Source organism: Hemicordylus capensis, chromosome 3 (assembly GCF_027244095.1).
Source record: "Hemicordylus capensis ecotype Gifberg chromosome 3, rHemCap1.1.pri, whole genome shotgun sequence".
In the NCBI taxonomy this organism is placed as follows: domain Eukaryota; kingdom Metazoa; phylum Chordata; class Lepidosauria; order Squamata; family Cordylidae; genus Hemicordylus; species Hemicordylus capensis.
In genome coordinates, this window is record NC_069659.1 from 311,555,326 (window position 1) to 311,569,377 (window position 14,052).

Genomic DNA, 14,052 nt, shown 5'->3' on the forward strand with positions numbered 1-14,052 from the left:
TCTCCAGGGAATCGCTGGTGCTCCCTACCTCCTCCTCTAATGAACCTCTTTTTCCTTTCCCAGAAACCTTTTCTGAAGTAGTAAAACAGGAATGGCAGGCACCTGCCACTTCCAGAAAGGCTGCTGCCATTGTGTCTCAACAGTATGCTTTTGTTCCCTCGGCAACCAATTTATTCCAGACCCCACCGGTCGATGCCCCAGTGGCTGCCCTGACCATAGGAGCCATCCTGACTAGAGATGGGGAATCTTCCCTTAGAGATCCCACTGAAAAGAAGCTAGAATCCCAACTTCGAAAAAATACAGACGCCATTTCAACTTGCATCAAAGCTTCCACTGATGCTTCCATTATCTCTAGAGTGGCCCTGCTCTGGTCCGACGAGCTCCTCCAGTCCCCACCTTTAGACCCAACGCATCAGAGACAAATCATTTGGAAGATCCAACAAGCACAAACCTTCATTGCTGACGCCACCCTGGACTCCATCCGCTTTGCAGTGCGTGCCACAGCTACTAATATTGTGGCCAGGCAAACTCTGTGGCTTATGCATTGGCAAGTAGACCAAACATCCTGGACGAACCTAGTTACAGCACCCTTCATGGCCTCTAAGCTGTTTAGCAACAAGGTCCTCTAGGAGGTGCTCATCGAGACCAAAGTTAAGAAAAAGGCCCTCCCCTCCTCCTTTCTCAAGAAGCACCATCCCCATAAACAGTTCTAACCCTTTCATTCCTTTTGCCCAAACTTCAAGCCTAGGGACCGAGACTCCAGGGCATCTCGCCCCCAGTGGAATCGTCAACATTTCAACCCGCGAAAGACCTCCAACAAACAGTTCGGACAGCTGCCCAAAGCTCGCCAAGCTTCCTGACTCACCGTCCCAGAACGGGGGGGGGGGCACCTTGTCTCACTACTTTCATGCCTGGGAAGCCTCCATCTCGGACAGGTGGGTACTGGACACTGTCCAGCACAGTTGCAGGATAGAGTTGATCTCCCCTCCCAGAGACCGCTTCCTCCCAACTCCTCGTTCCAGATGTCCTCAGAAACACTCAGCTCTCCTACAGGTGATTCTGCACCTCCTTGACATCTCCACCATAGAACAGGTCCCTCCAGAACATCACAAATTTTGCATGGAAACAATCCGTTCCATCTTGGAAGCCCTGCACCACAGGGACTTCCTGGCATCAGTAGACCTCACAGAGGCCTATCTACATATTCTCACCCACCTTGACCACCGTCACCTGCTTTGTTTCACATACAACGGCCTACACTGTCAGTACATAGCCTTCCCATTTGGTCTCTCCTCTGTGCCTCGAATCTTCATTAAGACCCTCCCACCCCTGGTGGCCTACATGCATCTTCAAAAGATCAGAATCTTTGCCTAACTGGACGATCTCCTGGTCCAGTCACCCTCTCTCACTTTGGCTAGGAGGGACCTTGGGTCAACACTTTCAATTCTCACCTCCCACAGTTTCCTTGTCAATCTAGCCAAGAGCAACCTGACTTCCACCACCAAGATGCTACACTTCAGCATCATCATAGACACCCTGGCCGACCGTCTCTTCCTTCTTCAGGACAGGATGACCAAGCTCCAGTCTCTAATTCACCAAGTGCTACGCCTGCAATCGGTCCTGCTGTTCTCTCTGGCCCAACTTCTGGGTCTGATGATTTCCTTGCTGGAAGTTTCCCCCTGGGCTCACTTCCACCTTCGTTCCCTGCAATGGTTCCTTCTCCCTCATCACTGGCCATTGCTCAGAAGAGCCACATGCAGATAAAGCTCTCATCTTCCATTAGAGTCTCCCTGGATTGGTGGCTCTAGGACTCCCACCTGAACATGGAAAGTTCCTTTTTGGACCTGCCCTGCACCATCATTACAATGGATGCCAGTCTCTTGGGCTGGGGAGCCCAGTGCCTCAACCTCTCAACCCAGGGCACATGGTCCCCCCTGGAAGCAAAGCACAGCATAAACTGGCTGGAGCTTTGAGCTATATTTGTCTTGCCCTCCTGGCCTTCTAGGAAAGGATCCTTCACCAACCTTTCTTGTCTGGATGGACAACACCACAGCCAAGGCCCACATCAACCACCAAGGCGGCACTCGATTCAGGTCCTTAAATGCTGAAGCAGTCTTCCTCCTGTCTTAGCCCATCACGTCAGCAGTTCTCTGAACACCCAGGTGGATTGGCTCAGGTGTTCCAACAACTCACCTTCTGCCTAGGCCGGCCAACAGTGGACCTATTTGCCTCCCGATCCAACTCTCAGCTCCATAGATTTCTTCTCCTGCTTCCCCTAAACCTCAGCAGAGGTGGTGGACTCTCTGTCATCCCCATGGCCAAAGGAACTCCTTTGCGCCTTCCCCCAGTGCCACTCCTGAGCTGTCTGCTCCACCACATCCGCCTGCTCCGCGCACAGGTGATCCTCGTGGCTCCATTCTGGCCAAGGTGTCCCTGGTTTCCAGAAATCCTCCATCTCACCATGGTGGGACCTTGGTTCCTGCCCCCGCTCCCAGATATACTCAGCCAGGGCCCGATACTTCACCACAATCCAACTTGTTTCAGGCTTGCCACCTGGCAACTGAGCACAACTGCCTGAGCAATCACGGTTACACTTCCAGGGTCCTGGACATGATCCTTGCCTCCCAGTGGGCTTCAACTAATCACATCTACCAGACTACCTGGAGAGTCTTCCTTTGCTGGTTCCACCAGCACAATACAACCTCACACAGTTGTGGGATTCCTCAACTTCTCCATTTCCTGCAGGACATCCTGGATAAGGGCCTCAAGGCGAATACTATTAAACGACGTGCAGCTGCCCTACTGCCTCTTCTTGCTCTGTCTGCAATTAGAAACACCCAGTCTCAATTACATCTATGCCACTTCCTGTGGGACGCCACGCTGTCTTCTCCTCCAGTAGTCCACAGGTTTCCCTCCTGGGAACTCCACAAGGTTCTTCAAGTCCTTCATGCTCCCCTGTTCGAGCCCATAAAGTTCATCCCAGTGTGGATACTTTCCTTCAAGCTCATCTTTTTCGTTGCCATCACTTCTGCCAGGAGGATTTTGGAACTCAGGGCTCTCTCCACTAATGCTCAACTCTCCGTTTTCTCCCACAACTCTGTTCGACTGATCCCCAACCCGTTGTTTCTCACAAAAATTCCTTCGGTCTTCCACAGATCCCAAGATGTTGTACTTCTTTCCTTCTGTCCCAGACCTTCGACACAAAGGGGGAAACAGTGGCACAAACTCGACGTACGGTGTTGCCTGAGGACTTATATTTCCAGGACGGTCGCCTTCAGGTCAATGGAGTCCCTTTTTGTCTCCTTTCTGCCAGCCACCATGGGCCGACCTGTGTCTTCCGCTACCTTGGACCATTGGATCAAAGCGTGCATTGCCTTGGTTTATGAGTTCAGCATCTCCTGCCTCCTCTGTGACTCACCACCCACTCCACCCGTTCAGCCGCCACATCTGCAGCCTTTTCCACCAATGACTCCCTGGATGAAGTCTGCAGAGCCTCCACATGGTCTTCACCTTCCACCTTCACAAGGCACTACAAGTTGGATCTCTTCCAGTCTGCCCAAGCCGCCTTTGGCAGATGAGTCCTGCAATAAGTCCTTCCGCCCCAGTAACTGGTTACACTGGGTCTCCAGCTGTGGCATGTCCCATGTGAGATGTCTTCACCCAGCAGCCAAGAAAGAAGCATTGGTCACTCACCGTGAAGGCTTCTTCTGGCTGCTGCTGTCGAGGACATCTCAGCCCACCCTTGAGCATCCATAGCTACTGGTCTACATTTTCTCTTCCTTGTTTACCTGTTGTTTTTTCTCCTGGGGCGTTCTTTTTACTTTCTTTCTAGAAGCTCGGCTTGATCAAACAGAACTGGGAGGGACTATCCTCTCCTGCCTTTTAAAGGCTCTGCTTAGATTGTTTGTACTGCCTCTGGAGCATGCAGGGAGGATACCCCACATGAGATGTCCTCAACACAAGCAGCCAGAAGAAGCCTTCACAGTGAGTGCCCAATGCTCCTATCTCTGCTCCTAGTCAAATAGCCTAACCACTAGACAAACTGGCTATGGTCCATTTTGGGTGATACTGTCTGTTGGCCCCACTCACCACATTATGAGGATTGTGTGCATGTACATTCCACCCCCTTTCCAGCGAATCAACCCTTTACAAATTAGGATTCAGTTCTGGTTCAGGTGTGTTATTATTTAACTGTACCGTTCCATTTTGGTTCATATACTAATTTTCAGAAGTAATTTGTTAAATGGTTCAAACATTTTGGACCATTTATTTAACCAGTTTACATATATACCATGCAAATAATATCAAATCCATAACTGATTTAAATCTATAAGATAATAACTAAAGCTAATGCTGCTGCTTTTTATAGTTCAAATTTTTGCTGGCTCTTAGGTGTGCCGATTTTACTGCTCTCCTCTGATTTTGTTCTATATTTACTGTTTTTATTGTTTTTAATATGATGCTGTTTTAATGCCATTTTTGAGTTCTCTTGTGGGGGGGACACATATAAATGTCCCCTTCCCCCTCTACTGATGTCCAGTGTCAGTTCATGACATTCTTGGGCAAATGCTGGGGTCACCACTGATGCCTGCACTGCCACTGGGGCCTCAGAATCCTTTCTAACAATGCTGCATCATAGGCCAGGGCATTGTAGGGAAATTAAAATGATGCTTCGAGCCACACTGGTACTGAGAGGAGCACCGCCACTGCTCACTAACAGTGTCAGGTAACTAAACTAGGGTTGCCAACATTGTGTTGGCGAAAATTGGAACACCAAGGGTGGGGGCTGGGGGGGCATCTAGGGGCAGGACTTGCATTCACTGCCCCACCCCCAGGTGGTAGCCGCCATGTGTATTTACCTGGAGGTGGTCACCAGGTCCAGATGGTGGCTGGCGGCTGCTCCTCCTGCTGAGTGGCATCGGCAGAGCAAAGGAGCATGGCAGAGAGAGCTCCTCCCGCCTCCCACCCAGGTGAAGTCTGTAGGCACACACAGGCTGCTGCTCAGGGCAGGTGCACTGAAGGCAAGGCACTACAGGCGGGGCTTGGGAGAAGGCGGCGAAGAGTCCCTACCCGACCCTCCTTCCTCCCCCAAATGAGGCGATCCGGGCCAATTTCTGGTTTCTGAGCATGTGTGCCTGCCCCAAGAGCAGCAGCCTGCATGTGCCTGCAACCCTCACCTAGTTGGGAGGCAGGAGGAGCTCTCGCTGAGTCGCTGCTGTCCTCCCTGCTCCGCTGTAGCCACCACACAGCAGCTGCTTTAAAAGTAAATAAAATAAAATAAAGCAGGAGATAGCTCATCCCGAACGGGACGAGCAGTTCCCCACTGGAAGTCGGGACATCCTGCACAGTGTGGGACATTTGGCAACCCTAAACTAAATTCACCAGATGAGCCCCTATTTGGGTGGCCCCTGGTGGGCCTACAGGGCAATGGTGGCAGCAGCGGTAGCAGTGGTGCTGCTCTCTACTCGGAAGTGATTCTACATTGGTGTCTAGTACAATGGGAATCAAGCTGGCTCCTTCAGCCACTCTGCTGCTGAGAGGAGTGCTGCTGACACCCTTGCCGTGGCTGAAACTACAAAATAAGGGAGTATAAAATCGGATTGGTAAAATCAGAAGTGGTCCAATTTTACCCACATTGAGGAGTTTGGAAAGAGTCTGAACCCAAACTTGCACAGTTCAGAATGGACTTTTCCACCCCATTTGGAAAACAATGGAGCTTTCCAGAGTTCCAAATGGCAATGAAAATCTGTTCTTTCTTCTTCTTTTAATTGATCACAGCTGGGGAATAAAACCCCATCATCTGCCTGTCCATGCATATCTCCTTTTTTAAAGTTTTGTAAAGTTTTTCAGCCCATTGTTTACTAAAAGTAGCCAATTTCTTGGTTTCTCATTCTCTGGTGATAAACACTTCCCCTTACATAGGAAGCTGCCTTCTACCGAATCAGACCATTTGGTCTTGTGGTAGCAAGCATGACTTGTCCCCTTAGCTAAGCAGGGTCCGCCCTGCTTGCATATGAAAGGGAGACTAGAAGTCTGAGCACTGTAAGATATTTCCCTTAGGGGATGGAGCTGCTCTGGGAAGAGCAGAAGGTTCCAAGTTCCCTCTCTGGCTTCTCCAAGATAGGGCTGAGAGATATTCCTGTCTGCAACCTTGGAGAAGCCACTGTCAGTATGTGAAGATAATGCTGAGCTAGATAGACCAGTGGTTTGACTCAGTATATGGCAGCTTCCTATGTTCCTATCTAGCTCAGTCTTGTCTATACAGATTGGCAGCGGCTTCAGATTGCAGGCAGGAATCTCTCTCAGCCCTATCATGGAGAAGCCAGGGAGGGAACTTGGAACCTTCTGCATGCAAGATTCCCCGGAGCAGCACCTAAGGGGACTACAGTGTTCACATGTAGTCTCCCATTCAAATGCAAACCAGGTCAGATGCTGCTTAGTAAAGGGGACAATTCATGTTTGTTACCACAAGACCAGCTCTCCTCCCAGGAGCTCACCTCCACCCACCTGCCTGCTGGGGACAGCCTTAGATTGTGATGTAACATCATCACCTGAGATTCTCTGGTGTTAGGTTACTTTGCTTCTGCGTTCACAGTGAGTATCCCAGTTACTCCAATCCTATGCACAGAAATGGAAGAGTAATGAACTGCCTTCAAAAGAAGATTGGCTGATAAAAATTTTGGAATATGCGGAGATGGCAAAACTTACAACATTGATAAGAGACCAAAATTTAGAATGCTTTAAAGAAGATTGGAAACCATTTTTGTTGTATCTAAAGAACTATTTTCCTGCTATGGACTTTACAGCAGGGTTTGAAATTTAGTAAAAATTGCAGGTTGGGTAGATTAACTGTGTTTGTAAGGGTTTAAATTTATGTTTTGAATTATTATTATAGCAAGGGTAAATTTTATAGTTGATGATTCACGAAGAGATGTGTGCGGGAAGTCCATGTTTGTTTACTATTGTTAAAATTAATAAAAATTGAATTTGGAAAAAAAAAGATTGATCCAATCCTGACTCTAATTCCGACTCCAGAATTCAGAAGGATCCAAAGGACCCCGAACCAGGCTCGGACTGGCCCACGGGCAACAGAGCATATTCCCGGTGCGCCCCACCTGTGGAACGCCCCTGTGCCCTGCCGCACTCAGCAGCAGTGAATATTCCCACCCTTAAGTACCCATTCTGCTCAAAGCCTGGCACCCTCCCCACATACATTCCACTGCCCTCTCAGTGACCCCAGTCCAGCCCTGCCCCAAATCAACATTTGTGGGGTCGATTAGATCAGGTTGGACCTGATGCCAACATTGCATTTGTGTACAGCTCTACCACACAACAGCAGCAGCCACCTCCAACTGCCACACTTTAAACTCTCCAGGGCCTACCCACATGGAGGGTCATGGCATAGGATGGTACTTTAGGCAATGCCCTGCAAATGATTAATCCTTTCTTCTCTTTACAGGACAGCCAGGATGTGTAGGCGTTAATGGTGATAAAGGAAGCAAAGGATTACCAGGACAAAATGGCATTAGGGGCCCTCCAGGTCTGTTACTTGTTACTTTCATTGTAATTCATTTTCTAGTTTAAGTGGTTTTAAAAATAACCAAACTGCTAGGTTCCCCCCATCCCCCACAAAAAAAATCTTTTTCACTGGGATTTACATATACTTGAATGAGAATGTGTTTTTATACCTTCCATTCCCAGTAAGGTTTCTTTGGTATTTCTAATATTATTCATTCATTAATTTCAGGATTTTTAAAATTCCATTGTTAAGTTAAAACTTTCCCATGTGGCTAACAATACAAAAAATCCATAATAAAAGTCATTTTTAAAATTATCAGCATATGAAGCTGCCTTATACTGAGTCAAACTATTGGTCCACCTAGCTCCGTAGTGTCTATCACTGCCAGTAGCTATCCAAGGTTTGATAGCATTCAGCATCCAGAATATTATTTATGACTAAGTCCCATCTTCTTTATATATATTTCTCTAAGGCATACCCGTGGCTAATCCTATGTGTGGCAGCTCTCGCAAAGAGTTCGGAGAGCTGCTGGATAGCCACAGGACAGGTGGGAGGGAAGAAAATGGTGGCGGTAGCTGGCCAGCAGGCAAAAATCCAGCAGTGAATGGAACTGGCCGGCTGGCAAAAATGGTGGCGGCAGGCAGGCAGGGAAACAGACAGCCAGCAGGCAGGCGGGAAAACAAGAAGACAGTGGGCAGGGGGCGGGCAGGGAACAAAGAAGACGGGAGGCAAGTGGCGGGCGGGGAAGGACAAAGATGGCGGGCAGGGGGCGAGTGGGGAAACAGACTGCTGGTGGGTGGGGAAGGAAGAAGACGGAGGGCAGGGGGTGGATGGGGAAGAAGATGAGCGGGGGGAAGAATGTGGTGGGGTGGGCAGGCAAAAAAGCAGCAGCAGAGGGGGGCAGAAAATGGTGGCAGCAAACTAGGGTCGCAGATGCTCTGTGCCGGATCAGCTAGTTGAAATTGATAGGACTAACTTCTCATGGCTAACTTCTGTCATTGGTTTCAATGGTGATTAGTCATTAATAGCTAGTCTAGGTGCTGCCCAGGTTTGTTTGTTTTTTCTTAGCTCTGTCCAGAGATGAAAAAAAGTAAAGCCCCATTCTCCCCAGTTGTCCAGGATTAAAACTACAGAGAATTACAAGGTACAGCAAATAACAAAATTTATCAGAGAGAAGAAAACCATCAGTTATAACCAGTTTCACTCATGTGCAAGAAACCTGGGCAAATGAAAAGATCTTTGCCTGATGCCAAAGGGTTATAAAGTTAGGCACCACGTGAGCCTCTCTAGGGAGGTCATTCTGTATGTAGGAGCTACCCCTGAGAAGGCCCTCTCTTCAGTCAGCCCTTGCTTACCTTCAGAAAGTGGGGTGGGTCTTTGGTGGGTTATAATCTTAAGGTTCAGGCAGGTGTGGATGAAGATAGTCTTAATTTAACTGAAAGAATTCCCACCCCCCATGTGCCTGTCTAAACAGTAAGGAGAGGAAGAGAGACATCAAATTAGAGAAGGCCTAGGAGAATAAACATGTCTTGAGGCGTGGAAGGGACTGAGTTATATTAATGGATGGAGATTGTGAATTCCAAATATAAGGTGCTGCCAAAGAAAATGGATGAAGGCAGAAAACAGATATAATCCCTGGTCTAATCCAAAAAGATTGATTTTAGAAGAATGCAGAGATCTGGGACAAAAAAGAAAAGGAATTTAAGAAGAAAAATAAACAGGAGGAACAGGAATCTAAGCATTTAAAAAGATGTAAAAGAATTTAAAACTGAACATGATAAGGGAAAGGAAGCCAGTGTAAAGAAAAACAATAAGACAAAACGTGGTCATATTGACAGGTAAGATAAATGAGACCAGCTGTGGCATGAAGAATAGATGTAAGTAGTTTTAAATGGGACAAAGGAAAACCAACAAAAAAGCATTGCAGTGCTCAAGCATAGAAAAAATAAGGGACTCACTAGAGTTTAACAGTATCTTCAGAAAGTATATTCAGAAAGAAATCAATGGACAGCATCTGGACCAGGCTTCCCCAAACTGTGGCCCTCCAGATGTTGCTGAACTACAACTCCCAGCATCCCGAGCCACAATTTATTGTGGCTGGGTATGCTGGGGGTTGTAGTTCAGCAACATCTGGAGGGCCGCATTTTGGGGATGCCTGATCTGGACTAACGTTGTCCTTGCATTAGAATGTTTTGCATGTGTAATGATTTTTGCTGAAGCTCCCCTCTCCCCCCTGCTGCTCTTGATTTCCCAGCCCTCCAAAAGATCTAGATCTAGATCTAGATAGATAGATATTGGTAGGGGGCACCAGAGTCAGCAGAGGGGAAGGCAGGGGCAGAGCCACTATTGGGCAAATGGGTTCAAAGAACCTGGGTGCGGCCCAAGACATGCCCCCACGTCTGACATCAAACATAGGGGGTGTTATTTCGGTCTCAAACGGGGCCATGTGGCCCCGTTTGGAACCTAAATCGGCCTGCACTGTGTTGGCAGTATGGCTGAATTGACTCTCCCTGCCTTAAAGGCAGGGAGAAATGCTCCTGGTCTTGCTGCCAATGCAGTGGGGCTGATTGATCTCCCTCCCAAATGGGGCCATGCCCTTATGGGGCACTGCATTAGCAGCATGGCCAGAATGGCTCTCCCTGTGCTGCCCTACGCACCCGGGCCAATCTCCCTTCCAAACGGGGCCGTGCTGTCCCTTTTGGGAAGGAGACCATGCCCCCACATCTGAGATCAGATGCAGGGGGGCCAGGGGGCCACGGCTGTGACCACACACATGGGCCACCACCAGCCTTCCTACGCTTCTGGAGAAGGGGGTGAAATGGCAAAAATAACTTCACGTGCAGGACATTTGGCAAGGGCAGTGTTAATCTGGATGCTGCCCAACATATTTTAGAAATACTAAAAAGTTGATTATGATGTGATTTAGGAGGGGCCTGAATCTGCAATGAAAAAGAGAAGTATCAAAAATCACATCCAAACTCCTAGCATGTGGAACAGGAGAAATAGATATTATCAAGAGTTAAGGAAACAGAATTAACTGAAGTAGCTGAAGGAGGAAACTAAGAAACTCAGTCAGTTCTAGAGAAGTTCAACTTTAAAAAATGAGAAGCCATCTAAGAAGTAGAAGCAAGGCAAGACAGAAAGATTATCAAAATGGGATAAAGATGGGATAAAATCTGGAAATGAAATATAGCATAAAAAGTACAATTGTTATCTTAAGAACATTTGGGGAAATTAAGAAGGGATAGGCTGTGACATATCAAGGCTGATGTAACTGGGAATTTTGTTATTGTCTTCTGCAAACTTCCTCTCCTTGTTAGTGCTGATATTTACATATGTTTGTGGCAATCACATTTTATTTTATTTTATTTTATTTTATTACTTTTAGACCACTCTTGGTGTGAGAATAAGTAATTTATAAGATTTATCATCCTTAGGTTCAGTTGGGTTACCTGGAGTTGATGGACTAGCAGGTGAAAGGGGTAATCAAGGACGTGATGGTATTCCTGGCTCCCCAGGAGAGAAGGGAGCACAAGGTATTGCATTAATAACTTTCATTCAACTTTTAACTTCATTAATTCTATCACAATATGTGCTAGTAGTTTAAGTTGTTATGCAGTTCATGTTATGTCAAAATTGTTGCATTGTTAAAAACTGTGCCAGGTTTTAATATGGCTTTTTAGCACAGACTTTTAAAAAGATTTTGTATAAAGCCATGTGTAACAATCTGCCCAGGGACTTTTTTGTATGGAGAGGTATAGGAATATGCTTAATAAATAATAAGTAACATCTCAAAATTATACACAACACAGAATAAGTATTACCTAGTCTTTTCCAAAAAGAAACTCTGTACTCTGATCCATTATCTATCAAATGTGGAAATTTCTTTTGATTTTTTTTTTTAAAGAAAAGTCAGTTCTGCACCATATCTTTACATTATGAAGAGTTCATTTCATTGTTGAAGGTTAATTTGTTATTTTTAGATATCATTTTTTAAAAAAACTGTCAAGGGTTTAACAATTACTTGAATTTACCTCACTTGTTCTGATATCAAAAGAAGACATAGGCCTCGTTCAGACATATCGCCAAACCAGAGGTAACCGTGCCAGAGTTTGGAGTCTGTGATCATCTGAATGTGTGAAGCTGCAGTTTTGTCACCCAACCACAGTTCCATTTTTGCTTCCAAACCTGAATTTGAACCCTCAGTTTGTAGTGAGTTTCGCAGCTGAGACCTGAGGTTGGAAGGCACTGTTGTGTCATCCAAGTTATGCTGCCACCATAACCTGAGTTTTGTGTTGAAGCCTCTCCCGCAACCACACAGGGGTCTGCTCAGAACAGCCCAGAAATGTGTCATTTCTAGGGAGGCCATTTTTTTGCTGGCTGCCTTTTGGAGCTGATGTTCCGCCCTCTGTCGTCTCCTTATCCCTCCTGCCGCATCCCTAGAGTTCATGCATTTAAACGGACAGAGCCACATTGGAGCAAGCCCACTTTGCCCTGTGTATTTTGGACCTCGCATGTTCCTAAGGGGAAAAAAGGATGGGAGGACAAGACGAGGACAGCAGGAGAGCTCCCCACAAATCATCACTGCAGTACTTTGTGAACAGACACATTATGCCCTAGTAACACAAATAAATGGACGCATTTCTGACCACACACATCTCAATCGCCCTCAGTTTCCCCATCTTTCCATTTTAAGAATGAGGGCTTGCGGACAGCTTTATTTTCATGTGGGAGATTTCCATCCAGACCTGTATCTCATCTGTATACTATGTTGCTTGCTTTGCGTGCATGTGGTTAATGACTTGGTTAATGCCTACACCCCTCCTGCACACTGCTGGTTTTGCAGGAGGGGCCCTATCCCTCCTCCTTTTCCCTCATGTGAAGAGACCAGGGTAGCGCCCCATTCCCTGCTCCTTTTTGCTGGTCAATGACCGAATAAACTTATAACTTCCCTGTTCCTCTGTCTACTTGGAAAATCGCCACCAGCCATGCAGTCTGAGCATTCTGCAACAGCTTCTCCATCCATGATTGGCATTGCCATGAAAAGCAGCCAGGCTAGGGATGAAAACAGGAGTGTTTGTGCAATGTTGTGGATGGAGGCAGAGACAGGAGTGTTTGTGGACCAATAACCATGTCCAGTCACAACTGCAGCAGCAGTTCAGGAACGAGGCCTGAATCAACTGCATCTCTAGGCAGGTGGTGCAGAGGGGATTCCAGCAAACTGAGGCACAGTGCAAGGAAAGACTGAAGTTTCTGAAGAAAACATTTAAGGAGACGATCACGCATAAGAAAATGTCAGGAGTGGAGCCAAGGACCATGCCACACAATGACAAGCTGGCATCAGTCCTCCTGCATCAGGACCTGTGAGCACAGCTGAGAGTGGACACCCCATCCCACAGAAGAGGCAAAGGGCTAGCCGGATGGCACTGCCAACCACCATCCCAGGGAGCAGCAGGGTCCTTTCATGGGGAGCTATGTTGATCACTGCCTCATCAACCACTGCCTCCTCTTCCCCTCCAGGTAGTTCCACAGCAGCCACGGCCATGGAGCCACATGCAACTATGTCAGTGTTACACGCTTGGACCACAGAGGCTGCAAGTCGTTCAGGGGTGGCAAGCCAGTGATGCAGGTCTCCCCTTCCCGTGGAGAACACACATGAAGCTTCTGATGATGAAGCTTCCCAGGGAGGCAGAGAGTGCAGTGCAGCTGCGCTTGTGCAGGTTGTGGATGCCCAGGGACAGCCACTTCAGTCTGCACTGTACCTCATAGGCTCTGAGGAGCAGGACAACAAGACACAAATTGAGGCTCTTAAACATCTAACACCCACCCAGTATGTGGAAAATGGCAGCCAAGGCTCCCAGTAGAGCAGGAGAATGTGCAGGGTTCCCCACTTAGCAGAAGCAGTTTCCTGGAACAAGCACAGGACATGCAGCAGTCAGAGGAACTGTTCTCGCATTCTCCAGGATGGGCAGCGAAATAACTTTTCTTTTTCCACTTACACCTTTGCTCACTGAAGGGGCTGATGGTTCAGACAACGCTTCAGAAGAGCACCAAGAAGACATACCTGGTGAGTGTGCCTGCCCTCCTAAGCTGTACAAGTTTCAGGGAAAACAGCTTTTAAGAACAGCGATGTCCAAGCAGTAATCTGATTTTATTTTATTTATTTATTTAACATATTTTTATACCGCCCAAAACTTACGTCTCTGGGTGGTTCACAACCAATTCTTCACAGAATGTAATGCACAATTAGCACACCATCCATCTTGGCCACAAACTATTCTTGCATTCATTGTTACAATTAATAACAAGTGCAATGGTGTGTGAATTGTAGACCTTGATATTACCTTTGGACAGGTCTGGGCGCCCTTTGCCCGGGAGAAGTAGTAGACATACAGCTCCCATCAGCCTTGACCACAGGTTTTTGCACCTGGGATGGTGGCAGTTCTGCTCAAGCAACATTGAAAGAGCCCAGTTCTTCTAGGCCTCCCCTTAATATGCAAGGAACAACTTGAGTCAAAATCAGGGATCTTGAG

The 14,052-nt window shown here is 47.3% G+C and overlaps 1 protein-coding gene across 2 annotated transcripts in view; it reads left to right on the forward strand.

Moving 5' to 3' along the window:
* COL4A3 (collagen type IV alpha 3 chain) overlaps positions 1-14,052 on the forward strand; it is a 131,145-nt gene that overhangs the window by 88,777 nt on the left and 28,316 nt on the right. For both annotated transcript variants that reach the window (XR_008318988.1, XM_053306706.1), the window contains exons 39-40: positions 7,460-7,540; positions 10,957-11,055. Coding sequence is in view for 1 of the 2 variants with exons in the window: in XM_053306706.1 (XP_053162681.1) it covers positions 7,460-7,540; positions 10,957-11,055 (180 nt within the window). In the remaining variant the exon portion in view is untranslated. The remainder of the gene's footprint in view (positions 1-7,459; positions 7,541-10,956; positions 11,056-14,052) is intronic.